The sequence below is a fragment of the Sturnira hondurensis genome, unplaced genomic scaffold, assembly GCF_014824575.4.
Source record: "Sturnira hondurensis isolate 20B ecotype Veracruz unplaced genomic scaffold, ASM1482457v3 Scaffold0004257, whole genome shotgun sequence".
In the NCBI taxonomy this organism is placed as follows: domain Eukaryota; kingdom Metazoa; phylum Chordata; class Mammalia; order Chiroptera; family Phyllostomidae; genus Sturnira; species Sturnira hondurensis.
Window position 1 is genome coordinate 5314237 of NW_028076888.1, and position 27862 is coordinate 5342098.

At 62.8% G+C, this 27862-nt stretch overlaps 1 protein-coding gene across 6 annotated transcripts in view; it reads left to right on the top strand.

The window, feature by feature from the left end:
* CASZ1 (castor zinc finger 1) overlaps positions 1-27862 on the top strand; it is a 145966-nt gene that overhangs the window by 99343 nt on the left and 18761 nt on the right. For all 6 annotated transcript variants that reach the window (XM_037045249.1, XM_037045251.1, XM_037045250.1 and 3 more), the window contains 4 exons: positions 19710-20198; positions 23414-24248; positions 25448-25516; positions 27090-27180. In XM_037045249.1, the coding sequence (XP_036901144.1) occupies positions 19710-20198; positions 23414-24248; positions 25448-25516; positions 27090-27180 (1484 nt within the window). The remainder of the gene's footprint in view (positions 1-19709; positions 20199-23413; positions 24249-25447; positions 25517-27089; positions 27181-27862) is intronic.

The following is a 27862-nucleotide window of genomic DNA, read 5'->3' on the forward strand; positions in this document are numbered from 1 at the left end:
TGTGACCTTGAGGGGGAGAACACGGCAGGGGGCCGGGGACACGGAGGCAGAGGAGGCCAGGTGGCCCCCAGTCTGGGGAGCCCTTCCCAGGATGGGGGAAGGAGCTGAGGCGTCAGGTTTGTCCCCAGCAGTCTCTCCCCAGCAGTGTGGTCCGTGGCACACTTGAGTGACACTTCTCTGGGGCTGGGTTGTGTGACTTTCTCCCTGGTGGGTTGGGCCACAGGCGTTGCTGGCAGGTTCTCCCCTGGGCTCCGTAGGGACACTGCCCTCCTTTCCTCTCGGAAATGGAAGCCAAAAGGAACACCAGCCTCTTGCCGGCCCCTCTGTGCCCAGGGGCGCATGCCTCCATCCCAGTGTCCCCTCTCTAGGGGCCTCCTGAGTGTCCCTCAGAGTTGACAAGGATTCAGTCAGGGTCAGTGGGGGAGACCCTTGCAACTGAGCTCACCAGTGGCCTTCCTCGCTGCTAGAAGGAACGGGGCTGCCTGGGGAACCAGAGGGAAGAGGGGCAGGCTGAGTTGCCCCGTTAGCCAGGAAGACAGAGTGGGGGCCAAGGCCGAGTGGCAGGGCCTCGGGTCGCTGAGCCAGCCAGCCCCTCAGTGGCTCAGAGGGGAGGCCAGGGGTCCGCTTGGGGGCTCCTCTCGGGGAGGAGCGGACTCTCTCCTGCTCACCAGAGCTCTGATCCTCTGCAAAACTCGCGGGGGTCTGTGTCTCCAATTACTCATTTCAAAGTCGATTTCTGACTGGGAAGGGAGAAAGAGAGAAAGGTCTGGGAAATGGGGGAAGCCCTTTGGCTGGGAAGTGTGTCTTGGGAATGGGCCCAGATGAGTTAATATTCTGATCAAACAATTAAAAATAGAAAATGCTCCCGCGGCACCAGCTGCTGAGGCTGTTCAACAACTGTCACCAGTAAGTTCATGGGCAGGTGGTGCTCGAGGGGAGTTTTTCCACAAACAGCAAATATCAGAGATTACAGTGACCCCCCACTTCCCTCCCAGGGCCTGGGACAGGTGTTCGGGGCCCCGGGTTCTGCACTCCCCTCGGGGACCTGGAGCTGGGGGTCTGTGCAGCTTCAGGACCGCCCTGCTCCCCCCACCAGGCCCCGGCCGCCACAGTGAAGTCATCGCCAGATGCCTCGGTAATTGCTTTAAGGATCTAACTTAAACTAAGACGAAAACTTAAATTCCTGGGTGAGGAGTAATTTTCCATCCGATAGTAAATTAGTGAAAGGATTATACCAGGGGCCTGGCAGGAAGGCTGTGCTCCACGTGAGTCAGACAGACAGTTCTAGACCAGGGGACTCCCCCAGGTCTCAGGCCTGGCCCCACTCCTGGCCCCTCTGGGCGCCCCCCCAGGGCCGGCTGAGTGGGCGGGACGTGTTTCCTGTGTGCTTAGGGTCCCTCTCAATGACGGGCACCCGCTTTTCAGAACCCCCAGGTGAGACAGGCTCAAGCAGCACCTGTCTCAGGCTCGCCCAGGCCCCCTGTTGTCTGTTCACCCAGGAGACAGGAGCTGCTCTCGAAAGCCGAGAAGGACAGGCTTCGAGGGCTCTTTTTACCTGTCGCACCACATAGTCAGCAATGTAGTGACCAGCCGTCCTGGTTCTCCCAGGACCAGAAAGACCCATGTCCTCTGACCGCCCCCCTCCACTCCCCGTCTTTGAGGCAGGAGGGAGGGCTGACTGGCAAGCCCTCCCTCTGGGTCCTGGGAGCCCGAGCCCCTCACGAGCCACAGCAGGCTCTGTCCAGGAAGGGTTGCTGACACCCGGCTCCGCCCGAAACCATCCGACACGCGACACGCGCGCTGTGGACTGTTGCATTCCAGGAGGCGCGTGTGAGCTCAGGTGGGCGTGCGCGCACACTGCCCCCGCACGACGGAGCCTTCCCGAAAACCTCTGCCTGGCGCAGAGAGGACTTGCAGCTGCGACCCTGCCTCCCCCTCACCCCCCCAATGCTGGACCCCCCCATCACGTAGAGGACATAGTGTCCCCTGCAGATGTGTGACAGCAGAACCCCACGAGTTGACCTAGGGCACCCTCCCGAGGGACTCAGAGCACACCGCACCTCACACCCCGGCCCCTCATCAGCTTCCCCAGAGAAAGACGCAGGGAGTTGTCCTGTGTCCCAGGAGGCACACAGACCCCACCGGGCTTGCTCCCGAATGCGGGGAGACAGGTGTGGAGTGGGGCCCCTTCCCCTTCCCACAGGGACCGTTCCGATGGCGTGCTCTCCTGCGTGGCCTGCTCCGAGTCTCTGGGCCCCAGGTGTGTCCCATCTGAATTCGAGGGCACATCCCCGGGCCTTCTCTGCAAGGTGAAATACAGTCGCTGACGCAAATGCATTTGGAGCTTTTTGGAGGAAGCCCCTCTGAAGGCCTCCATTACCGCCTGCCCCGTGAGGGGGGTGGGCGCTTCCGTCCGTGTGCAGGGAAGGGCGAAGGGCAGTTGGAAACACTCCGATGTGTCCTTGGTGAAGGGGAAGTGAGCGGGCCAGGCTCGGGGCTCTTCAGGAAGAGTCCTACGTGAACGGGTGTTCGAGGAGACAGCCCTGCAGACGCCCGTTTGTGCACACGTGCACAAGTCTCTGTGTATATGTGGCACGTGCTGGAAGGGAAGATCGGGACATCGCCCCTGGCTTTCCAGGAGACCCTTGCAACCGAGCTCACCAGTGGCCTTCCTTGCTGCTAGAAGGACCAGGGCTGCCTGGGGCACCGCACAGGGCTCGCTTGCTACTTGGCAGACAGCTGTCCCTGCATGGGGGCGGGGCGCGGAAGCTGCGTGGAGTCTGCGCAGGTGTGATCTGGGTGAGGACCCGGCCCTTCCTGGTGGTGACCACACCATGCCTTCAGAGGTGGGGGCAGCCAGGTGTTCTTGGGAAGGCTCGAGCTGCCTCAGTGGCTGATCCCGCCCCAGAGGATGGAATTATGGGGCAGTAGGGCCGAAGATTCCTAGTCTAAACAACCCGGCAGAGCGTGCTCGGAGGGAGAGCCAAGCCAGAACCACAGATGGTGTGATCCGGGGCTGTAACGGGAAGGATGGTGGCTTTGAACGTTACACTGTGTGGCGGTGGCTGTTCAGGGAGCCGGATTGGTGAATTCCAGGCCACGGGGATCGGAGTGGGGCCCTTCTTTGTTTATGGTCTCTCACCCCAGGGTCGTGGGTGGGAGCTGGACTGGACAGAGGGAGAGACAGCCAGAAGGAGCAGGGGACAGGCAGGCAGCTGGGGAGCACCTGGCCCCTCCAAGCACATCGTCCCCAGTGGGGGTCACAGCCCCTTGCTAGGGTCACGTGGTCCTTTTCCTTGATAGGAAAAGGGTCGCTCTGAGGCTCCTGGGAGGCCTTCGCGCGGATGGTGAGTGGAGCTCCCCCTCAAGATGCCAAGGCAGGGCCCAGGGAAGGGCACGGGGATGTTTTCTGTTTCCGGGTCCCTTGGGGGCCCAGGGGCAGATCGAGACAGGCTCCTCACAGGGAAGGTGTTAACAAACAGCAGGTGATTAAACATGACAAGCGGTGACATTTCTGTGCAGGGTTCTCAGTCCCGGCAATGCCAAGAATGAAGCTATAAAGGCTGACATTTTGTGTTACGCACTGAGAGGTTTTTAATAGACCTCTCTCCATCTTCCCTGGTCAACTCCTCTTCCCTTCCTCAGCTCCCTGCCCCATGGCGCCCACTGCCCCTGGGGAAGCCCCTGCCTCCCCAGGGAGCCCAGCCCCCAGAAGCCCCCCTGTGTCTGTGCTGGTCTCTGGCCTCTCCCCCCCCCCCCCCCCGCCAGCCTCTCCCCTCTGTGGCCAGGTGTGGGTCTCTCCTCCCCTTCTCTGTGATCTTTCCTGTGGCCCCTCCTCTCTGTCCCAACACCCGCCCCCCACCGCCCTTCCCTCCCTCACCTCCTTTTTTTGGGTCCTGATCTCACAGCCTCACCCTTCGCTGCGGCTGTCCCAGTTGTCCGCAGTGGCAGGTGGCTGTCCCTGTGCCTCTTCGTGTTACTAGCATTTTCAGACAGAGTTGATAGCGGGTGTAGGGAGATCGTGGGGCTTGGGATGGCATTTTCCCCATCTTTTTTTTTTTTTCTGGTTTCCTTTTCTCCTTTTTGGGACGGAGACGGGAGGTGGGGAGAGAGTTGCACCGCGCCGCAAACAGTTGCTGGATTTGTCCAGAGAGGGCCTGGCTGCTCACAGTTGTTCCTCGCCCGGAGAAAGGCCGGGACAACTGGGGCCTCTTTTGTTCTCTTGGCAGAGCCCGGCCAAGGGCGTTTGGAGGTGAGCGTGCAGCTCCGAGGGTCAAAGACCCAGGAGACGGGGCTTCAGCCAGGGAGTCCCCTGGAGCACCACAGAAGTCGGGTCACACACCGCCCCCCTCTTGTCCCCTGCCCCCTGCCCCCCCCCCCCGGCCCAGCTCTGCTCTTCCCCCAATGAACTTCAGAAGCACTTAGTTTTCTGTACTCCTTCCGTAAATATTTATCGCGTCGGCGCTGTGCTAACACAGTGGGCCCGTCCCACCCGTCCCACAGTCTAGGGAGATGGAGGGCTGACCTAATGAGTTGCTGCAGGAGTGCGACCACCCAGAGCCTGGCGGAGCAGGGGCAGTGGGGGGCAGAGGGAGGAAGGGGGCCCCCCGCAGAGTGTGGTCATCTCAGAGAGCCCCGGAGGAAGCGGAATTTCCGCTGCTGCAGGGACCTCTGAAGGATGCACGGGAGGGAGGGAAGGAGGGAGGGGCAGCCAGCCCTGAGTCGAAGAGGCAGGTGCCCCCTGTCCCCACAGGTGCTGGCTGGCAGGCCAGAGATAGATGGCGAGTTGTGCTGCCTCACTGTGGCCGTGCCCCTCAGAGCTCTGGGTAACTGGCCCAAAACTCGCTCTCCTGGCCACCCTTCCACCAGCTTAACCTGTCTGTGCCCAGCGTGGTGGGCTGAGGCAGAACAGGGATGCAGGCCGGCCCTGCCCCAGGGGGACGGAGAGTGACCAGAAGTCAGTACGTGCCACCGTGGCCTTAGGCTGCTCCTGCCTTTTCTGTCACCTGGTCTCCTCTGCTGATGACGTAATGAGCAGGGGACAGGCGGGAGGGTGTGGCCCTGCCTGGCAGAGCAGCCCGGCTGGGGTCCACGGCGTGTCCGTGAATCTGCTTGCCACCCTCCCGCCTGGTGCAGCAGCCAGGCCTGGAGTCCAGGAAGCCTTCCTGCCACTCACAGCCGGCCTCCCTGCCGGGCCCTCAGTGGCTCTGGGCACCCTCTGCTGCGGCTGTGGCCTCCCCATTCGACCTGGGTCAAGTCCAGCCCTCCACCTTGTTTTACCCAGGCCGGCACCTTATTTCTACCCAGCGGCAGTACCGAGTCCCTTGGCCCCAGTTAAGGAGCGGTTACCTTTATACAGTCCTAAATTACATTAGTCCCTCTGAAGGCAACTGCAAGGCTGATGTGGCCCCCAGTGAAAATGAGCTTGACACCCTTGCTCTAGGGCCAGAGGGCCATGTTAGCGGATGCGTGGGGTGTATCTGAGACACTCGCCGGCCCAGGAATAGGAGGACTTGCGTGACCCTTGGGAGCCGGACCCGCTCGGGGCCTGCAGATAGGCCCTGGGCCCTCATGTCCAGGGAGACAGGCTCCAGAGGTGCGGGCGCAGCCGCCTCACCTGACCCCAGAGCCGGTCCGCATCCCAGCATCATGCAGCCAGAGCGATGGGGCAGCCTCCAAACCCAGAAGTCACACCTAAGACACCCTACCTCTATACCAGTTCTCTGGGAAGGGGGACAGGGCAGCTTCCTGTCCCCTTAATGGATTTGGGGCAGGTTTCAGTGTTAACTTCCCTTCCCCACCCCAACCTTGGTCTTGCCTTTCTGCCAGACTCGGCCTGGGGCCCATTATGCTAGCCCTTGTCATCCACTTCCCAGAGCCCAGTGAAGACCTCTTGAAGGGCCCAGAAGCTGAGCCCTCCTAGGCACTTGGGGGCTGGGAGGGAGGGGGCGTGCCAAAAGGGGAAGGGAGGGGAGTCCCAGAGACAGGATTTGGCCCTCTGCCCCTGTAGATCCGGAGCCAGGTTTTACTATAATCCCTACATCCTGTTACAGATCCTTTATCAGCTGGTGCCCAGGTTGGGCTGGACCCTGTGGTGACACTCTGGGCTGTAGCATGGAAAACCTGAAGTGGAGCTTCCGGAGTTGGGGCTGGGGGCTGTGAGGACCAGGCAGGTGGACAGGGAGGAGAAGGGAGCCAGTTCAAGCACAGGATGTGGACAGAGCCCAGGCCCACCACCCACTCGACCCAGGCCGGGGGTGGAGGGAGCAGCTGTCGAAGGCTGGGAACCAGGGATGTGGTGGGTGCGAGGAGGGGCCCTGGGGAACGCCAGAGTCTGGGGTGGGGGCGCTGCACTGCCTGTGAGCCCCATCGAAACAGCAGGCCCTCAAGTCCCTCTGATAGTGAGCAAGGACACCCGTCGGGAAAGAGCAGAGCGAGGACCCTGGGAGATGCTGGTCCTAGGGGTCTATGCTGACGGGGCCAACGTCCAAAGCCAGCAGGTCGCCTGCCCTGCTGGGAGCTCTGCTGCCTGAGGGGGGACAAAGCAGGGGGCCCGGGGGAACTGTGCACCCCTGGCTGGGCCGCCAGGCTGGGCTCGGTCGAAGGCCCCTTAGCAGGGAAGCAGGACCCCGGAAAAGGCCATGCCTTCAGCCAGCCCTGCAATCCCCCTGTTCATCGTGGGGAGTGTTGGGGGCAGAGTGAACCCCTCCTGGACCTCCCTCAACTCCTTCAGCCTGAGGAGCAGTGGTGGAGAGAACGGGGAAAGTGGGCAGGCCGGGACCACCATGGAGTGGAAGCCAGGAGCGGGCTGGCGAGCGGCGGGCGGGCAGACGGGCGTCTGTCCTGCCAGGGGCCCGGGCTGGCTGTGCAGACAGCCCCTTTTCTATATGGAAATGAAGAATTTAGGCTAATGGAGCTCAACCATCTCTAATTTTGCGATGGCAGGAGGATTTTGATTGAAAGTAATTAAGCAAGCTAGCTGTAAAATTAATTAAAGCAAAAGGGGGGGATTTTTTATTGGATTGGATAGCGATATAGCGTCTGTCAGGCGGGGGACGGATGGGGGTGACCTGAATCCTCTGCCCTCCCCCCTCCCACTCGGGACGTTTATGTCACTTTAATCTCCTTACAGCGGCTGCTGTGCATTTGTTTGAAATAATCAAGGAAATATGGTCAGAAATTGTCAGCTTTCAGATCTAATTTACCTGACGGCCCCTGCGCGAGCCGGCTCGGCCAAGGGAGTGAGCGCGCGTGAGCTGGTGGGGGAAGCCCGAGTGGGCACAGAGGGCACTGGGCTCTGCAGGCCTCTCCCCGAGCCCCTCGGAGGGCCCAGGGAAGGTGCTTCCTGGGCTGGTGGATGCCTCCCTGAAACAGGCCCCCCCGCCGCCCGTCCTGCCCACCTGCTGCCTCCCCCGCATGCTGTAACCAGCTTTGGGTTCAGGGACTACAGGATCAGGGAGGTGACGGTAATTCCTTACTCCAGATGGCTGACAACTGCTAAACCCTCCACCAGGGCCACAGCTTTAAAAATACTCCTCAGTGAGTCCTCTCGTGTCCTGGTTCCTGGCCTCAGCAAGGGGACTGCTGGGAGATGGGCTGGAGGGTGGGTGGTTTGGCCACTCGTCCATAGCCCCCTCTGCCACTTGCCCCCAGCCACACCATCCCCCCTGGGGCCGCCCTGGGGGTCCTCGATCTCTGAGGCCCTTCCCTTGACCCCAGAGTGCTGCTTCCTCTTGGTGGCACACCTCTCAAGTCCCTGCCAGAGGAAGGCCCCCCCGTGGGCCCAGGTGCTGTCCTTCTCACGCGCCCCCCCCCCAACTTGGCCCACCCATTCTCACGGGCAGAGCGGAGGGCAGAGACCCACACTGCTTGTGCTTTTCTTGGAGAGTCGAGGAGCCCGGTTACGGGCCCTGCACCCCAGAGGAGCTGGGTCAGAGCCTGTTGGGGTCCTTGCCCAGGTGGACTGGAGGAGGGCTCGCAGCCCACCTAGCAGAGAGCCCACCTGGTGTTCAGGGGCCCTGCAGCAGTCTGCAGGGGCTGCGGAGAGCCCCCTTTAAAACACGGATGCGTAGCAGTTGGTCATATGAGGGCCCAGGGTAGGGCTCGGGTTCGTGGGGCAGCCCGTGCTTCCAACAGCCTCTCAGCCTCTCGGGCCTCAGGCCCCTTCCAGTTCTAAGGTTTTGTGCCCATCTCCCACAGGCTTTGCCCCCATGGCTGCCACCCTGGGGGGCTCTTTGCCATGGCTCCTTGTCGTGCCCCTGGGCCCGGGGAGAAGGTTGGGGGTTCTAGAAACAGCAGATCAGGATGGGCCGCCTGCTCCCAGTTGGCCTAGTGTAGCAGGTACCTGTCGGAAGGTGTCCGTCCTTACCCACCTTCCAAGGAGCCGCCATGCCTCCCACCAGCCCTTCTCCGAACCCTGAGTGTGCCTTCCATGCCCCACCCTCAGCCCCCGTCAGCTCTGTGCTGGGTGACTCTGTCGGCTTCCACCGGCGGCGAGGGGGTGTGGGCGCCCGTCGTTCCTTCCAGCCTGGCTCCCAGGCAAAGCAGCTGGGGCTTGGGCAGCAGTGCCTTCCGCTTTGCTGATCCCTCTCCCCCCACATTCCAGTCTTTCCTCACGAGCCACTCATCCCGGGGCCGGGGGTAGAGCCCCAAAGGGCTGTGCCCTGCAGAGAAGGGGAGGTGCTGGTTCCTATTCACATCTTCAGGGCGAAGTCCTTCGTACCCAGAACCCAGGTGGCACTGAGGACTTTGGGGCTCTGTACTCCCCACGCTGGCTGGGTCTGCTTGATGAGAGGCCACAGCATGGCCAGGCACCATGGGGACACAGCCAGGGCCAGAGTCCCTGCCCTGTGTGCCCGCCAGCTGCCCAGGAGCCAGATCTCAGGAGGCACAAGGTTAGAAAGCATCTCTGGCCTCAGCCCAGCCTCTCACCCCCTCAGCTCACAGCCACTCACGTCAGCGACGAGGCTGCGATGGGGGAACCAGCATGCAAGCCGGTGCCAGGGACCCCATGGGGCTGCTTGCCCTGGACCAGGGGCTCATTTCCCGGCTTGATGCTCATCCAGGCTGCCGAAGGCAGGTGCCAGGGTGGTCAGAGGGAGGTGGAGAATGTTCCCGTGGTCCTCCTGGTGTCCCCGGCTCAAGCCTGTGCTCTGCCTCGTGGGAATAGCTTGAGTTGGGGACACTGTACTAAAAAAGCACTTTGGAAATTAGTGCTTTGTGGCGAGGAGAGAACTTTGATTCGGTAATGGCTCTCCTTAGAGAAGGGCAGGCATGGACGGTGGGCAGGTGAGGGTGGCAAAGCTGGGCTCTGGGGGGGTTGTAAGGTCAGAGGACCGTCGTGGGACACCCTCCCTGCAGCATAGACAGGGCCCGGGGAGAGAGAAAAAGGGGGGGGGGCAGCCCAGCAGCACTGGAGTCCAGTACCCGGCTGGCAGGAGATAACACACACCCACTGTGGCCACCAAGGACTCCTGCTGCCCCTCTTCCTGGCCCCCAAGGCGGGCTGGCCCCCCCAGGTGGAGCCCTCCCTCTGAGTGACTCCTCCCTGGCCCTCCGCCGCCCTCCACCCCCACCCCAGCCACCCAGCCTGGCACCTGGGCCTCTAGGTGGGTCCTGGGCAGGGAGAACAGGGGAGGCAGGAGGATGGGCTGGGCTGCTGCCCCCAGGGCGTCCTGCTCCTAGGCCAACCCCCCAGGCCCCTCGCCCTAAGCACCTTTGCAGACGAGGACCCCACCAGTGGGGGCCCACCTGGCTCAGCTGGTCAGGTGCTTCCTCCCTCTACCTGGGACCCAGCTGGGCCGGCTGGTCTCCCCCTCCCGAGGGCAGAGAGGAAGGCCTTTCCCGGGTCCTCACACAGGCCCAGTAGGTGCTGGGGGCTTCAGCAGAGCTTGCAGGCATGCACCACGTCGCCCAGCCACAGGAGCCAGGAGAGGCACCTGGCCGACTGGGAGAGAAGCCCAGAGTGGCTGGGGGCCAGCCCCAGGAATCATTAACGCGGGGTCTGATGATGCCACCCCACACCTGACACCTCCCCCAGCCAGGTTCGCACTGGACTTGGCTGGATGCAACTGAGGCACCAGGCTCCTGGAAGTGTCTTGGGCCTGGTGGGGCCCGGTGGGACCCTGGCACCACAGACCTTCTCGTGAGTGTCAGACCCTCCTGCTCTCCACACCCTGCCCACCCCGCTCCTCCAGATCCCCGTGGGGCTGGCGGCCTCCCAGAGCCCCTGATGAGCTGCCCGGACCTCCTCCGCCCCCCTCCAGTCTGGCCTGAGTTTCTCGCCCTTCAGGCCCGAAGTCTCGCTGGCCCAGCCCTGGCCCAGCGCTGGCCGAGTCCTCCGTCCCCCCTGGCTTTGCAGCCGCGTTTTGCTGCCAGCGCAGGGCACTGGAAAACTGCTGGCACTGCCAAAAACCCCGTGTGCGCTACGACTCCCCAAACATCCCTTTATTTTTATTGTTCTGTTAATTACTGTTTAAACTTTAATAAGTCACTTCGTCAGGAGGGGGGACCTGCCGTGAGCTTTTCTGTGCAAACATGGGCCCGGGAGTGACTCGGGTGTAATATAACCCTTTATGCGATGTGGGGATGTTTAGATTGTAACAGAAACTTGTGATTTTAATGACAGTTGGGAGGGGGGTCTGAGCACAGGAGATGAGGAGGGTAGGCACAGCGGAGTCCCCACTGAGGCCTGGGGCGGCCTGGCCACACCAGGGTGCCCCCTTCCTGGGCTGCCCACAGCAAGGCTCAGCCCACAGGAGGGTGCCTCCTGGGAGATGCTCGGGGACCCGGGATGAGAGGGCAGTCAAGGGCCTGACGAGAACATTGGGGTTTGAGAGTTGGAGGAAGCAGAGGACCCAGGGCTGCCGGACTCCTGGACGAAGGTGGGGCTATGCAGGCCGGACGCTCCCCAACGGCATGAGCCCGAGGTGAGGGCAGGGTAGGGGCAGCGACAGCCCTTCCCACTCTGGAGGCAGGGGCCCTGCTCACAGCCACCATCCGGTAGAGTGGCAGGCAACATGCGCTGCATGGCTGCGGGCCAGACATGTCACCCGTGTCATCCCTGCAGTGTCCTGCATCACACGAGAACACGGGCCCAGGGCAGAAGCCTGGAAGGGGCGAGCTTTAAGAGGGGGGCCTCGCTGCAGTGTCACTGCGTGTCATTTGGAAGCAGCTAGAGTCCAGGTGCCGAGTGTGGTCTCCGAGGCCCAGGCGCTGTCCGCAGCTGCGGTGGGGAAGGCTCCAGGAACCAGGATCCTCCCTCTCAGCCCGTGGGCAGGGCCCCCTTCAGGCCCCTCCTCCTGCTCCCCATCAGTGGAGGTGATGCCTGTCCCCAAGACTGGGCACGGGCCAATTGTTCTCTGTCTCCCAGGGCCTGGCTCCATCGCAGGGACACAGGGGCTCGGGGCCAGGACAGGGGTGAGGGTGGCTGGGCCACGCCCTCTTGTTCTGGTTACCCCCACCCTCTACACCCACAGGCCCTGCTGCCCTGACCTGATTCCAGAGTGACAGCTAGAGGGGGTGCCTTTCTGCTGCAGGGTGGGTCTCCCGAAGGGACCTCAGGACACCTGGGCCTGGTTTCCAACTTTGTCTGCTCTTGGTCCCTCTGTCCATCCACGCACCAAGCCGAGCCCCTGTTTTGTGCCAGCCCTGGGTGGCAGAAATGGTGAAGGGGTGTGGGGGGGCATGGCCAAGGGTGCCCAGCCCCTGCCCACTGGGGTGCTGCCTTCTGGCCAAGGCGAAGACCCTTGCGCCGGCTTGTCTGCTCCCCATTCTCCCTCTGCGGCTGCCTCTCACTGGGGCTCCTCCTGCCCACCGCCTGCCTGCCAGGGCCCGAGGTTCGGGGCCCAGTGCCCTGGCGCTGGAGGCGAGAGCCCCCCAGATGGCAGCAGCGTGGGCCACGAATCGCTGAGGTTTTCCTTTTCCGAGCAACGCGTTTCCCTAAATTGTCTTTGACTGCGTGCATGGGTAATGAAAGTTTATGCCCTTGTTAGAAGGACAGCCGGCCAGTTCCAGTTAGAACTGGGGCCGCCTCCCTGCCAACCCCGCGGCCCCCGCCCCCCGCCCCAGCAGGAGAGCGCGTGCTCGTGCCCACACACACCCCCTCCCCAGTGGGTGAGAAGGCTGTTAGGGGAAGGGAGAGGGGACGGAAAAAAAGAAAAAAAATTCCATATTTGTGTAAGTTGCTTTAAAAGCATTTTATCATGTCATAAAAAAGGGAAAGTACTCTCAGAAATTGATCCTCTCCGCCAGCCCATTGGACAGAAGGACGTTGCGATGCTAATGGCCGTCCTGCTCCAGGGTGGCTTATTAAAAAATTTATACATAAATGCTTAAAATTGCATAAATTATTTAAAAAAAACCAACAAAGTAAGCAATTTGAATTCCCCCTTTTCCTCCCCTTCGCCCAGCCCCCCTCGGCACTCCCCTTTCCCAGCCCCCGGCCTTGGGCCCTCCATCCCAGGCCGTCCCCTCCCGGGCTTTCCCCCTTCCCTGCACTTCCCACCGAACCCCCGGCCCCAGCCACCCTGCCTCCTCAGGGTTTCCCTGCCTCACCCACAAATTCACGCAACAGCCAGCCCACCACCAAACACTCACATTGCTCGCGCACTAATAAAAACACCACTAATAATGCCCCAAATCGCAAAATTAAATATTAAGGCCAGAGGAGGCGGGCGTGCAGCGGGGCTGCCGCCACCGTAGCCGAACTTGGAGCTGATGAGTGTGTCTCTCGCAGGCGTGGAATGTCACCCACACATCCTGGAGACTGGAGTGGGGAGTTTTATGATGGTTTTTCATTGATTTGTTTCCCCAGCGCAGCTGCCGACCTCTATTGAGGGACAAACATAATCAGCACTGACGCAAATTAGATGGTTATTCGTTTTGAAAATTGACAGAAAAACAATAAAAAAGATGAAATGCTCCCAAATCAATAGATATAATGAAATTCAAATAATCCGAGAGATGAGGTCTCCATGGCAACTGATAATGTGGAAAAGAAAACAATTTAATAAAGGACAGACACACTTTGAAAACAGATTGGGCCCGGGGAGGGGGCGGGCGGGCGGGCGGGGGCTGGAGCTGGGCTGGCGAGTGAAGGATCACTGTCCGTCCCAAGGACACCCGCCATCATTAAGCCAGGCTTTCGGCCCCAGAAAGTGCAGATTCAGGTTTTAATACACAAAATTATTTCAGGAGCAGTGAATCGGAAAGTCGTTTGTAATGACCTTCCTGAGAGGCCCGGGCGCGGGGCATGTTGGAGGCTGGGCGGCCTGGCCGGCTGAGTTATGGCATATTTGTGTTTTTATAGTGCGGAGGGGAGGGGGCGGGGGAGGGGGGGGAGAAGGTTAAACAGTATTTACAGCTCAGTTGTTTTCCGAGAGGAAAGAGAAATAGAGTTCACGGGAGATGCAGCGGGCAGGCGGCGGGCGAGCCAGGAGGCCTCTGGGGCAAGGTGGGAGAGGAGGTGGGCATGGGGCTCTTCCACCCTCGGGCCGCCTCACCTTGCCTTGGGGACCCAGGAGGGATGCCAGGCAAGGCGGAGGGGTGCCCGGGAGTGGGCCCCGACTCCGACTCCCAGTGGGGTCTGCTAGGTCTGGGGCCCCTCCGGGGTGAGGCGGGGGCCTGTGTCGGAGCCCTGTGCTCCCATGCCCCTTGGACAGCAGTCCGCTGCCGGCACCGCCGCCCCCCTCCTGACTCTCTCCAGTTCTCCGCCCAGCCCAGCCCACTCCTCTGGACGGAGCTTCGCTCTCTGGGTCCTGTGCCACGTCTAGGGTGCGCCCAGCCTGGGACCACGGCATGCCCCCCCGACAGTGGCCTGCAGCTTCCTGCCCCTTTTTGTGACCTCATCTGTCCCCACCGAGTGGTTACCTTGGGCACCCAGAAGGGGAACACTTGGTCCCTTTGGACTTGGCAGAGGCAGGGGCTATGGAGGGAGAGGGACCAGGGCCGAGCAGAGCCCCTCCCTCCGTAGCCCTGCAGAGCCTCTTGCTCGGACAGGGCAGCTTGGGCACTGAGAGCCAGTCCCTGGGGAGACTCCGGCCCCGGGACTGCAGGAGCCTCGCCTGGGCTCTGTCACGGTGCCCAAACAGCACAGCTGGTTTCCAGGCAGCTCTGAGTGTGCACGTGTGCCTCTGAGGTGACTGTACACAAGTGCATGTACACGTGTGTGGGGTGTGTGTGTGTGTGTGTGTGTGTGTTAAATCTCCCCTGGGTGGCAACTCTTTTTCTCTCCCCTTCCTGTTGGGCTGTGACCTGGGGGAGATTGATAGCCAGCCTGTGCGGTGGATGCTAACAGTTCCCCTGATTTATAGAGTTACTTACGCTAAGTGAGGCCACTTAGACGCGTCTGGATAGTAAACCTTTTAACTGGACTAAAAAATCATAATAAATAAATAAACAAAGGGGGCCAAGTAGGGCTCAGCAGCACCCCCCGCCCAGCTTGGAGCTGTTGGGGACCAGGGCACCTGACCGAGAGCCCTGGGGAACACTGACCACGCCTCCCACCCATGGAAGCGGGCGGCCCTCCTATCCCGAGCTGGGGGTGGGATTGGGCCCCAGAGGGAAGGACACCCTCCCTTGGTGGGGACAGGCCCTGTCTAGGGGAGGGGCCCCCGCTGGAGGAGGTAGGGGAGGAAACTGTTGGGATGGGGATGGGCTGTGTGCTGCGTTCAGGAGAGAGGTGGGCGGGGCTGTGGGACCACCCAGGGAGCCTGTGGGGAAGTGGGGACTGGAGCCACAGTGGCCAAGAGCCCTTCCTTGCCTCGCTCCTTGCAGCACATGAACTTGTCACCTCGGTGATGTTGCTTATCCTGACTTGAACGTCTGCCCCTCGTCTCAGTGAACGCTCTGTGCTGCAGGGACAGGACAGGCTGTCCGGCTCACGTCACGTGACCCAGGACTCGGCCCAGGGCCTGGCCTGTGGGAGGCGCCCAGAGGGTGTATTCTGTGAACACAGGCTCGACACCCAACACCGGAGCTGTGGCCTGTCAAGGTCCAGTTGTTAGGGGTGACCGGGGACTCTGACATTGCCACCACCTGCATGGGAAGCTGTGGGGGGTGGGCGGGATCTCAGACAGGGACCTCGGAGGTCTGGGTCCAGCAGCAGTGCTGGGAGGCCGTAGGGAGTGACCGACCTCACTGGACCCTGCTTCTTCACCTGGACAGGAGGACAGGACAGTGGCCACGTTGGGACACTGGGGATCGTTGAGGTGACACCAGGGTGGTGCCCAGAGGGTGTCCGCCACTGCATCACTCCAGGCACCGTGGGCCGGGGTGCCACCAGAGTGACCCCGCGCGGGCCCTGGACCACCCGCACCCTGGGGACGGGGGCCTGGCCCTGCCTTACCACCTCCTGATGTACAGCGGGCATTAGGCTGCCCAAAGGGGACACTGCATGCTTAGGAAGAAATATGCGCTCGTTTTTCTTAAACACCGTTTCCACTGAGTGAAATGTTTGGAAGGGACGCGCACGGAGAACTTTATTTCCTACCAGGGAGTTCAGAGCCACCAGGCAGAGCCCATAAAGCACCCCGAGCCTGGTGGCTGACAGGCCGCCCGGCCTCGCAACACATTACTCACGAGTGGGGGGGGCTGCCAGGCCCGCCCAGCCCCTGGGGACTTGTCCCCCAGCCCGCCCACCCCCCCACTGCCAGGCAGGACAAGCAAATCCAAGACCTGAGCCATGGGCACTGGAGCCTTAGTCCCCTGAGCCCAGGGCAGGGGAAGAAGGCCTGGCCCTGAGCAGGTGAGGACAGGGAGCCTTGGAGCGCCCTAACATCTGGTCCCCAGAGACCAGGGGTGAGGGGCCCAGGTGCAGCTGCAGGAGCCCCCGCCCCCCGGAACTGGCAGGAGCCCGGCCTTCCCCAGCCTTTGGAGGGAGAGACGCCGTCCCTGCCAGAACAGGCCCTTCTCCTGAGACCCTCCCTTCACTCGATTTCTGAAGCTGGCTGATTTGAATATTTATAAATATCAGTAAATTATTTATTGTAGCAATCTGCTGCACCATTTTACCCATCGCAGTTAACACTTTAGGGGGCTCTGTGTTAGGGGGACTGGGAGTGGGGGTGAGGAGGAGATGGGCGCACAGGCCCGGGGCTTCCTCCAGCCCACCCAGTAGCCTTCATCGTGGGGACACCGTGGCAGCCCCGGCACCGGGCTGAGCCCTGGCCCACAGGACTCCGGCTGTAGGGCACCCTCCCGGCTCCAGGACCAGTTTCCTCCCCTTTCAGCTGGGAAAATGACAGCACCTGCTGGGCTGGCTCCTGAAGACCTGAGACAGGGCCTGAGAAGGGACCCAGGGTCCAGCCTCGCCGCCCCTGTCCCTGCCCTGAGCAGGATCCACTCAGTCAGAGACCAGAGCTGCCTGCGGGGCTCTTGTTGGGTCGAAGCCCTGGGAGGGAAGGGTCAGACCTAGGGAGCCAGGGAGGGGCCCCTGGTGACTGAGAGGGCGGCCTGTGCCCCCCAGCCCAGCCCTCTTTCCTCTCTCCCTTGCCTCCTCCAGCCAGGTGAGGTTTCCTGGCCTCAGGATCCTATGCCCAGGTGTGGCACCGCACTTCCCTGTCTGTCTCCTCCTGGGACTCAGCTGCCTTGCCCCAGGTCCTCGCCAGGCCCTGTGCTTGGCGCAGACAGGCACCCTCTCTCCTTACACTCCTACAGCCCTGTCATGGGGAGAAAGCTTGCCCAGGGCCTGGAGCTAGCAGGGGGCCGAGCCAGGCTGGGAACTCACGGCTGTGGGACCCCATAACCACAGTGCCCCGCCCCCTCCCAGGCTCCCCCAGCCCTCCCAGAGCCACTGGGCCAGAGCTGGGTGGCCCAGGCAAGCCCCTGTGTGCGGGTACTGGCCCTGCTGCAGTTCCCAGGCCTGGCCAGGCCCCACAGCTGCCTGCCCCTCACCTCAGGGGGGCGCCCATCCCTGGGTAAGCAGCACGGGAGTCCCCCCACACCCCCGCCTTCCACCCTCCAGCCCAAGCCGGCCTCCTGGGCAGTATTGTTCCCAGAGGAAGTGTCCAGTGTAAATAGAGCCTCGGGCAGGCTGGTGGTGGGAAGGAGATGAAAGGGGCCGTGACAGGGCCGGGGACGGATGGCTTCCTCCCATTGAGGCCCGGCCACGGCGTTTATATTTTAGGGAAGAAAGTCAGGGAGTGTTTACATGGACCGGAGCCTGGGGTCAGACCACAGGGGGCTAGTCTGCAGGTCCCAGGACCCTGCTGGACCAGGCAGGGGGGAGTGAGGCCCCACGGGGTGGGTGGGCAGGCAAACTGAACCTCAGATCTGAACCCCCAACCCCGTCATCTGCCCCCGCCTTTCCCCAGCCTCGCACAGGTTCCCACTTACTGAGCCCCCCTGGGAGGTGCCACCCTGCCACCCTCTGCCTTCTGTCCCCTGCCCTGGGCCCACGCGCCTCCTCCACCCTCGCCGCGGGGACCCGGAGTAGAGTCAGAGGGAGGGCAACATCTGGAAGGCAGGTGGCCTGGGGCAGAGCCGCAGCTGGAGGGCAGGTGGAGGGGGTGTAGGTGGAGCAAAGGGGCCTGCAGGCTGGGGGTGGGCCCTGGGTGCACAGCTGCCTCGCAGCTGGTGGGGGCCCAGGAGGGACCAAGTCAGGCGCACAGCCGAGATCGGAGAGGGTGGGCCGGGCGGGGTGGGCCCAAGAGCCCGGAGGCTCCAGGATGGGTGGGGGCCCAGGGAGGGGGTGTCACCAGCAGCAAGTGCGGCCCTGGGAGCTTCTGCTTCCCTCTTCCCCGGGATAAATATTTATAGATTCACTTGCCGTCTGCCATACACACTTGGCTGCTTACCTCCCAGTAAAAATAGAGCAGGCTTCCCCACGCCCACCCTTCCCTTCCCCACCAGGGCAAAGGGACAAAGGGGACCAGGTGAGGCCTGCTCTGTTCTCCATAGGCCAGCTGGAGGAGACTCGGTGTCACGGCGCCTGGCGGCTGGCCTGGAGGTTGGGTGAGATGTGTGATCAGGGGCCCGTCACTGAGCTTTGAGAAGGAGCCCACGCCAGCACTCGGAGACCTGGGTGTGGGCCGCACAGACTTGGCAATGCGGACACATGTGGGCAGAGTGGGTGTCTGGCTTGGGCAGGGGTGGGGCCCCGGAGGCAGGGCCCCGGGACTGGGAGGACCGGAGTGAACCAAGGCGACCCTTCCCTGACGCTGGGCTGGGCCGGGATCACCAAGCCCCTCTGGGCCAGGTGAGGCCATCCACGGAGCTGGCTTCAAGGGAAGGAGCCGGGGTCGCTGGGCTTTGTCTGTGTCAGGGGACAACCGTCCATGTGTGTGAACCGAGTCTTCCATGGGCAGGGACAGGTGTGGCCCCCCTGCCTGGCTGTGCCCCTCAGTGGGCTTCCAGGCGCAGGGGGTCTTAGGGTGCGGATTCGTTACGGTGAAGCCTCCTCAAACCATGGACCAGGGAGCAGAGTGCCTCCCCTCACGTAGCCTTTTGACCCACGTGGAGACTGGGACCTGCCCACCCCAGCGGGGGCCACCTAAGGGAGTGCTGACGTCCAGAAGCTCTGCTGGGCTTCCGTCTCATGGTCGGTGTGAGCCGGGAGTGTGTGTGTCGTGGCCACCACCCCACCCCCGCGCTGCTGCAGGGATGCACAGCAGGGCTGGCTCCCTCAGTGGGTAGAGGGACTGGCAGACAGGCAGGCGGGCAGATGCCCCGGTGAACACGTGAGTGTGCGTGTGTCCTCTTGGCCTGTGTGGCAGGCGCCAGGCTGTATGGTGATCCTGGGCGGCCCGCTCAGCAGCCACAAGGGACGTGGCTGGCCTTAAGGCAGAGTGGCAGGGTGTCTGCGTCGGGTTGTCGTGTTCAGGGATTAGGTGCGACCTCAGCCTTTCAGGACTGGGAAGTGGGCCTCTCTGGCCAGGCCGGGCCTGCAGGGCTGCAGGCAGAGAGGGCAGAGCGAGGGCCTTGGGCAGAGATGCAGTTGCCCTCGGACAGCGCCGCCTGAGGCCTGGACACAGGGAGGTGATGGGGAGTGGCCAGAGGAGACAGGAAAGGGCCTGAGAGGGGCCAAGAGGACCCTAACAAGGAAGGCTGCAGAAAAGGAGGCCTTCAGGCTCTCCAGGGAGCAGAGGTTGGAGTCAGGCGGGGCCCAGGGAGGGGGCGGGGGCAGGCCAGGCAGAGCAGTGGCCACAGAGTGCTGCTGGGACGGCGAGGCCAGAGGTTGGCAAGCTGCTGCCTGGCTCCGAGCCGCCCGGTCCGCAGCAGGCCGTGGGGCGGCGTCAGGCTGTTTTCACCTGCCAGCTTGGCCCCACGGCTCCTCCTGAGCCCGAGTGCCCCCTTCGCCCCTGCTGGGGCCTGGCCAGCCTGTCTCTCGGAGCAGGCGCCTGGGGCCACACGAGTGTAGGAAGTGCTTCCAGGAACCAGGCGCTGGGAAGAAGGCTGCCCCTTGTGTTTGGAGAGTCCTGTGTCCATCGTTCACTCATTCACAAAACACTCCTCCAACCAGCTAGCGTGCCCGGCTGGGTGCCAGGCCCTGGGATGGAGCAATGGGGGAGCTCGGCCCCCCAGCTCACAGTCCAGTGAGGGGACCCAGTGTGCGGCTGAGCCGTCTCAGGGCAGTGTGCCTAAATCAGGGCTGGGAAGACCTTGGACTTGGGGATGTGGGGGCACAGCCTCCGCCCCAGCTGTGGAGGTAGGCGGCCATGCCCCCCCTCTACCCCAGATGCAGGCTCTGACCTCTCTCTTCGTCTCCGCAGCTGAAGGCACCCGGTGCACCGACCCGCCCACAGGCAAGCCCGCGATGGCGGCCAAGCGCAAAGGCGGCCTGAAACTCAACGCCATCTGCGCCAAGCTGAGCCGCCAGGTGGTGGTGGAGAAGGGGGCCGAGGCTGGAGCCCACACGGAAGGCAGCCCACGGAGGCCGCAGGACAAAGAGCGCGGTGGCGCTGAGTTGGGGGTGGCCCGGGCCCCCCGCAGCGAAGAAGACAAGAGGCGGGCAGTGATCGAAAAGTGGGTCAACGGGGAGTACAGTGAGGAGCCGGCACCCACTCCCATGTTGGGGCGGACTGCCCGCGAGGGCCTGGAGCTGCCGCCCGAGGGCGTCTACATGGTGCAGCCGCAGGGCTGCAGCGACGAGGAGGACCACAGCGAGGAGCACCCCAAGGATGGCAGCGCGGCGGCTGAGAAGGACACGGACAGGGTGGCCTCCAAGGACGACAGTGGCCCCAGTGCCAAGCAGGCATCAGGTGGGTGTCTGAAGCCCCTGACGGAACATACCCCGGTGGGAGGCCCAGCAGTGAAGGAGTGGTGTGTCCACGGAGCACGCCCGCCTCCTGCACGCACTCTTGTGGCACATATGGGCGACTCGTTCCGACCCAGGCTGACTCCTGAGGAGGGTGGGCTGGGGCCACGCTGATGCCTAGAATGGGGAGATGAGGTGGGCAGGGATGGGGGTGAACCCCCCAGGGTGAGAAGGGCAGGGCCTGAGAAGGCATCTGGCCTGGGGTGGGGGCTGCCTAACACACAGTGGGTCTTCAGGAAGCAACAGATGGGAGAGAGGCCGGTGAGTGGACAGGTAGGCGGAGGGGTGGACAGACTGTGTGTGGGAAGACAACCACACACTCATGTGGGAGGAGCCTATTGGAGGACATAGTGCCCGGCGAGCGTCTGGGGTGAAGCGGAAAGAGCGTCACTGACCACTGGACCTGGCTGTCTGCAGTCCGTCTCCAAGTGCCCGAGGACAGGCCTGGTCTGCTCTCCCACTGTCTCTCTGCCTACTGCCTCCTCCCAGGATCCCAGCTGTCCTGCGAAGGACCTCTCGGGCCAGGCACAGGGCCACAGGATGGCCCAGCCCGAATATCCCATTACCCTCTCCTGCCTTGGACACACTCCTCTGGCTGACCTCTTTTCCACGAGGTGGCCAAGGCCTGGCCTTTCTGGTGTCTGCTCCTCCTTAGAGTGGCCGTAAGCTCCTTCTGCTGGGTGGGGGTGGGGAGGAAGCCTGGGGTCACCCCTGGGACCGGAACTCCAGGATTAGGGGTCTTTTCTCCGCTCCTCAGCCTCCTTGCCAGGCCTGTGCCCGCTGCCCAGGCCTCCCCTGCCTGCTCCCCTGTCCCCTTCCCTCTGCAGTGAGGGGCGCATCTCCTCCCTGTGCAGGGAGCCCTGCACAGCCACATAATTATGCATATAAGATATAAACAGAGCTGTTTAATTATCCTTCGCCACATCAGTGACAGAGTAATTAACAAACATTGCAAGATCAATGAGGAAAAGTGTGACCTTCAGTTTCCTCTGATAGGAAAAGCCCTTGCCAGTCCCAGACACAAGGTGATTGCGCTGGGCCTGTGGACAGGGGAGGGACAGGGACAAGGGACGAGGGCTGCCGTCCCTTCAGTGTCTGGCCTCTCCCTCACCCCTCTCTGCCCTGGGCTCCTACCTCCGGCCTCCTCTCCTCTGGGGGGCAGGGGCGATGACCGGAGTCAGGGCTGAAAATACCTTGGCCCCTTGGCCCCAGACCTCACCCCTCTGGCTGGAGGCCCTGTGGGACAGCGGTGTGTCACCTGGGTGGGCTTGCTCAGCCCTGGGCCCTGGAGAGAGCCAGGAGGAGCCCTAGCTACCCACCATGGGCTTGGCCCCTGGCCACCTTCCCTGGGCCCTGGGCCCTGGAGCTGGGGGATACAGGCCAGTGAGCTGCCCCCAGGACCCTGGCTGGCCCCCTCCCTGCTCTGAGCCTCCTGCCCTTCAAAGCCTGCTGTTTCTCTGCCATATATAGTGAGGGCTCAGCTGCCTCCAGCTATTTTTAGCCCCTTTTCCTGGTCCCTGAGCCACTGAGTCTAACAGGGAGAGCCCACTCCTCCCAGGTTGGACTTCAACCCCATCCGCCTAAGGTCAGGACAGCAGCGCCCAGGCCCCTGCCCCACCCCCACCCCCAGGGAACAGCTGTCAGTCTGCTCTCTGAATCGCTCTGCTCTGCTCACCTCTGGTCGCTCCTGGGCCGGGTGCTGCCCAGGACTATCCTCTCTTCACCTCCTGGGGCCCCAGCCCTCCCAGGACAGCTCTCCCTGACCCCCAGGAGCTCAGAGCTCCTCTTCCCACCCCCCACTGGGTTTCCTCTATTTCCCAAGCCTGGCCTGGCTCTGGGAGACCGCCTCCAGGTGTGGTCTGAGAACCCCAGACCTGGCAGGTTGGGGTGGGATTGGGAGGCGACCCCCACAGCTGCTCCCTCGCCTGAGTCTTACGTCTCTCACTTCTCTGGCCACATCTTCCCCAACTGTGCTGTTAGGACCCCAGTGTGGGTGTGCCGGCTCTGGCACGAAGGGAGAGGATGTGCACACCCCCTGTGGCCTGGTGGGGCTCGCCCTCCTGTGCGCCCCGTCCCCGATTCGGGGCGGAGCACAGGGTGGGTGTCCAGCTGGCGTCAGTGCAGGAAGCAGTGCCTTATATGTGCTGAGGAGTCATTTGCCTGCGGGGTGGACGACGGTCATGTGTGGAAGGCAGGGCCCCCAGAGAAAAGCCCGGGGAGCATCCAGTCATCCTGCCTCCTGCCACCCCGAGACAAGTCTTGGGGAGCTGGGTGTGGGGTCTGGGCAGGGCGTGTGCTTCTGTGAAATGGGGGTGGTGTGCTCCACGGTAAGTGTGAGCACGTGGGCCCTCGGGCAGGCAGGAGGCTGGCCGAACTTGGGCCGTCCCCTCGGGCCCCCAGGGCTGGCCTCTCCGGCCCTGACTCCGCAGGGGGGCCCATTGGGCACCAGCCCCAGTGACCACAGGGCGACGGGAGGGTTGAAGGGCCCGTTGATCTTGACCGCAGTGGGGATCCCGAGCGAGTCCAAGCGAGCACGGTGGCAGGATCTCTGCCCCCTCGGCCTGCTCTCTGGGACTGTTAGTGACCTGGGGCTCTGGGGCCCGAGGACAGGTCCACCCAGGGATAAGATGCCTGTGTGTCACTTGTGAGGACCTCGGAGGGTCCTCCAGGCAGGCTTGGCTCGGCCCCCGGCCCCACCCACAGTGGCTCCCTTACCTGCTGCCCAGCCACAGGCCTGCGTCCCCACCTGTCCCTGGTCCCGGTGTCACCCCCAGCCCTGGAGGCAGGTGGGGGTCTGGCCTTCCTTCCAGTAAAACGACTTTTCTTTCGTATTAGGCCAGAGCGAGAGAGCGGAGACATTTATGAAACTTTGTTTAATGTACTGAAAAGCCATCGGCCAGAACATTTAGGAAATTGATTTTCCTGGCATTGATGAACTCGTTTTATTTTACCCCAGTATTAATTACTTTTTTTTTTAAACAAATTAATTTAAGAGTCGTAAAACCTAACAAGTGAGCCAAATGTCCATAGATCATGTCTCACTCTGCCCCCTCCCCACAAGGGCCCCCTCCTCCCTCTTTAGTGGGGGCTCATGGCTCATGCACTTGGGGGGCTCCCCCGCTTCCTCCCAGAAGTGACCACCTACCCTTCCTGCCCTAGGAGAGGCCTCCTCCCTGCGGGACTACGCGGCCACCACCATGACCGAGTTCCTTGGCATGTTTGGTTACGATGACCAGAACACGAGAGACGAGCTGGCCAGGAAGATCAGCTTCGAGAAGCTGCGTGCCGGCCCCACCCCCGAGGTGGCCACCTCCTCCACGCTGCCCACCGCGGAGGACGCACTCAGCAAGCGGGCGCGTTTCTCCAAGTATGAGGAGTACATCCGGAAGCTGAAGGCGGGCGAGCAGCTCTCCTGGCCAGCCCACGGCGTGAAGGCGGAGGATCGGGTTGGCAAGGAGGCGGTGGGCCCCCTGCCTGGCCTGCGGCTGCCCAGCAACACTGCGCACCTGGAGACCAAGGCCACCATCCTGCCGCTGCCCTCGCACGGCAGCGTCCCCATGCAGGGCCTGGCGGCCCGGGCCTCCAAGTACGACTTCTTCATCCAGAAACTCAAGACGGGCGAGCACCTTCGGCCCCAGAACGGGAGCACCTACAAGAAGCCGTCCAAGTATGACCTGGAGAACGTCAAGTACCTGCACCTCTTCAAGCCCGGCGAGGGCAGCCCCGACATGGGCGGGGCCATCGCCTTCAAGACGGGCAAGGTGGGCCGCCCCTCCAAGTACGACGTCCGGGCCGTCCCGAAGCCAGGCCCCACCAAGGTCCCGCCCGCTCCCAGCCTGGCGCCTGCTCCCCTCGCCAGCGTGCCCAGTGCCCCCAGCGCCGCCGGCCCAGGGCCCGAGCCACCGGCCTCCCTGCCCTTCAGCACTCCCGAGTACCTGAAGTCGGCCTTCTCCAAAACAGACTCCATCACCACGGGGACCGTCTCCACTGTCAAGTAAGGCCTGCCCTGCCCCCCTCCCCCCCAGCGCAGGCCCTGCCTTCAAACCTCATGTTTGTGGACACACGCTCACACCTTATGCACATCTGCACACACCCACCTATGCTCAGGTTCTCACGTGTGGGCTTCCACTCAAGTGTGTGCCCATGCACACCCAGCTTTGTCCCTCTGTCTACGTGCCCACTCACACCCAGTTGGTGGCCTCGCACACTGCATGTGCCGCACGCGCACGCACATGCTCGCATACACTGGGCGTGCTCACACCTGCCATGGACCACTGTCACCCTGTCTGCCCGAGACAGGCTTCCCCACCTGCTGCCTCCAGGGCCAGGGCCAGGCTATGGGTGTCTGGGAAAGCCCTGCTGCTCTGGGTTGGGGGTGGGCCACTCGGCAAGAACCCCTAGGCCAGTGAGTCTCGGTCGGTGTGCCCCAGGGATTTCTAAAACATGCAGTGCTTGATACTTAGGGCCACTGACCTCTTTTCCAAACCTAGAGTGTCAAATAAAAAAAAATGGCAGCAGCCAGCACAGCAATAGCCATCCGGTGTGAGTGAATTAAAATTGTATCTGTGTTTTTCTCAGATCAGCAAAATACATATATGTGTGTGTTTTGGTGTGCCACAGAGTTGTAGTAATCTGTTCGTGTGTGCCATGAGACAAAAATGGTTGAAAATCACCGCCCTAGGTAGTGGTGAAACGATTGTCCACGGATCTTTCGGGGCTGAAGGAGACCCTCTCCTCCAAACCCAGAGACGGGCCACTGCCCGGGGGCAGACCCAGGGGGCCGCCCTCTGCCACGCAGGAGGCTTTTCAGAGCATCCACCTGCACTTGCCCCTCCCCGACACGCTTCCCAGTGATCCCCGGTACCCTCCTCAGCCAGCAGCTTCCCGGCTCCCAGTGTGCGGGCGGGGGCGGGGGGGGGGGGCGTCAGGCCCTAGCTCCCCAGGCCAGTCAGACCAGGCCGGGCCCATGCCCAGGTGCCAGGAGCCGTCCAGCCCTGCCAGCTTGAGATCCTTGCTGGAACTGAGCTCGTGGAACCCATGCCAGACCACAGCCAGAGGACTTGCCCCCGGACCCCTCTGAGCCAGGGAAAGAGGGGCCAGGGCCCCAGGGCAGGGAGCTGCCCCCCAGAGGCTCCCGGGGCTCCAGGCCACCCCTGTCCGCTAATCGGCTGTGCCCTGTGTGTCTCTCGCCAGGAACGGATTGCCCACAGATAAACCAGCTGTCACCGAGGATGTAAACATTTACCAGAAATATATTGCCAGGTAGGCCCCAGGGGAGGAGCCTGCCGTGGAGAGAGGCGGGGGGCTCCAGGAATGCCTGGGGGCCGTGGGACCCTATGTCCGTCCGACCACCCATGCCAAGGTGCCTGCTGCCCCCCGTCCCCACACACTCCCGCCCCAAACTGCCCTGAGGGCCTGCCCCCTCCCCAGCCCCCGAGGCCCCAGCCCCTTGCCGTGTCAGGGCTGCCTGTCCTAGGCAGCGTGTAGTCCAGGCAGGACAGGGACCTGCAGGGCCCTGTCACAGGCGAGTGCAAGGCCCCCTCCACAGCCCCCATGGGGCCCTGGGTGGGTGTGGGCCGCTGTGGACCTGGCCAGAATGAGACGAAGAGGTGGCCTCCAGGGCCCCGGGCCCAGGCCTTGACCCTCTGCACCTGACTCCAGACCTGCCCCTTTGCACCCCTAAGGCAGCAGGATGGGCAGGTGAAGGACCTTCACCTGTACAGACTCCTCCGCACCGGGTCCCCGGCTGCTGGCGCCTGGTGGGGCCGCACGTGGCGGGGGTCACGCCCTGGCAGCCGTCTTTCTGCTGACCCTCCTGGTTCTCCGTCCCTCCCGGTGTCTCCGCCTCCCCTGTCCTCCTCTGCCTTTTCAGTTTTGCTCTGCTCTCTTTAGTATTATTAGTATCATTATTATTAGGGCCTCAGCAGATGGCCATTCTGGCAGCTTCAGCTTAAATATTTATTTGCAAGTGGCTCTCCCTCTTACGAGGGGGTTTCTCAGGGGGTTTCTTGTAGGGGGGGTTCTCACTCTGCCCCCCAGCCCCATGCCATCCTGGCCAGGAAGGCGGGCTGCACCCACCACCTTCTTCACAGTTGTCATGGCAGGCCCTCCCCGGGGACCATCCCGAGGCCCCGAGAACTGCGCCCCGTGGCACCAGGGCCTGGGGAAGGCGAGGGCGTACGGGGGGTGGGCAGTGGCCAGGCAGCTGGAGCTCCTGGCTGCAGAGTTGGCTTGAGAGTGAACTCCCTGCCTCGGGAAACCAAACAGATGCCGTGCTTTAAAAATTCATAACTCTGCACTGTTTCAAGTGTCAGGAAAGCCCAGGACGGAGAGAGCCCTCCGACATCGCCCCACAGCACAGCCCTGGGCCAGCACTGGGCGGGAGGGCGGCACCTACACAGAAGGCGGCTGGGCCGCCACGGGGCTCCCGCCCTCACAGTGTCCGCCCGTCCCATCTCAGTCTCTCCCCCTTCTCCGCTGCGGCTTTTGGCCGGCCCCAGCCTCTCCCTGCCCATGTTGGGGCCTGGCCCTGTGCCTTACCTGGTACTCAGCCCCAGAGCAGGGGTGCTCCCAGGGCAGATGTGATGGGTCTGCATCTCGACGGCTCTAGGCTTCCTGACAGGCTCCGTCACTTGTCCTGGCCTTCTCGGGCCTCAACCATGTCACCCCGGCACACCACCTCGACCCCCACACACCCGCCCTGCCCCCACACAGGGCCCGGAGCACTTCTCTGGGGCGTAGGCATAGACTCTTCTCAGCTGCTTGGGCCTAGGCCCCTGGGGAGCCCTCCCTGGGGCCCACGCCCAGCGAGGTCTGAGCCTGCCCCTGTCCGCAGGTTCTCCGGCAGCCAGCACTGCGGCCACATCCACTGTGCCTACCAGTACCGCGAGCACTACCACTGCCTCGACCCCGAGTGCAACTACCAGGTAAGGTCTCTCCCGGGCACAGCAGCTGGCGGGGGGGGGCCGCCCAGAAGTGGGTCAGGTGCTCCTACTCCGGCCACGTGAACTGAACTTGGGGAAGCCACCCGCCTGTCCATGTTCCCAGGTTCCTGCCCACAAGGCATCTAGTAGGGACTGGAGCCACCCACATCCTGGTGGTACTGATTCAAGTTCCCGTCCCTTGAGTCTGCTATGCACCCAAGGCTGTGCCAGGCGGCCCAGGCACCTTGTCCCGTCGATCTGCCCCGTGTCCACAGGAGGCTGGTGGCGCTGCCCCAGTGTGTAGAGATGATATGACGTGGAAGTTCAGGTGCATTGTCACTCATGTTCAAAGCTGCCCTGGCGAGTGCAGGGCGCGTGGAAGGGATGGGAGTGAGGCAGTCCGCACAGGGGCCCGTTCCCTGTCTCACCAGGGAGCCCGGCTGGCGTAGCCCATGGGTGGCATAAGGCCAAAGGAGGGGTCACCGTCAGAGTCCCCCTTTAAGGCTTGGTCCGGTTCATCCACTCTGCTCCTGGGCAGGGCGGTTGGTTGGGAGCCCGGAGGGATGTCAGAAAGAGCACGCGTTTCTGGGACCTTTGGAATCCTTCCCTCCAAGGTCCAGTGTGCTGGCCCGGAGGCCGTCCCCACTGCCCAGACCCCCAGCAGGGTTATTCACAGGGAGACCGG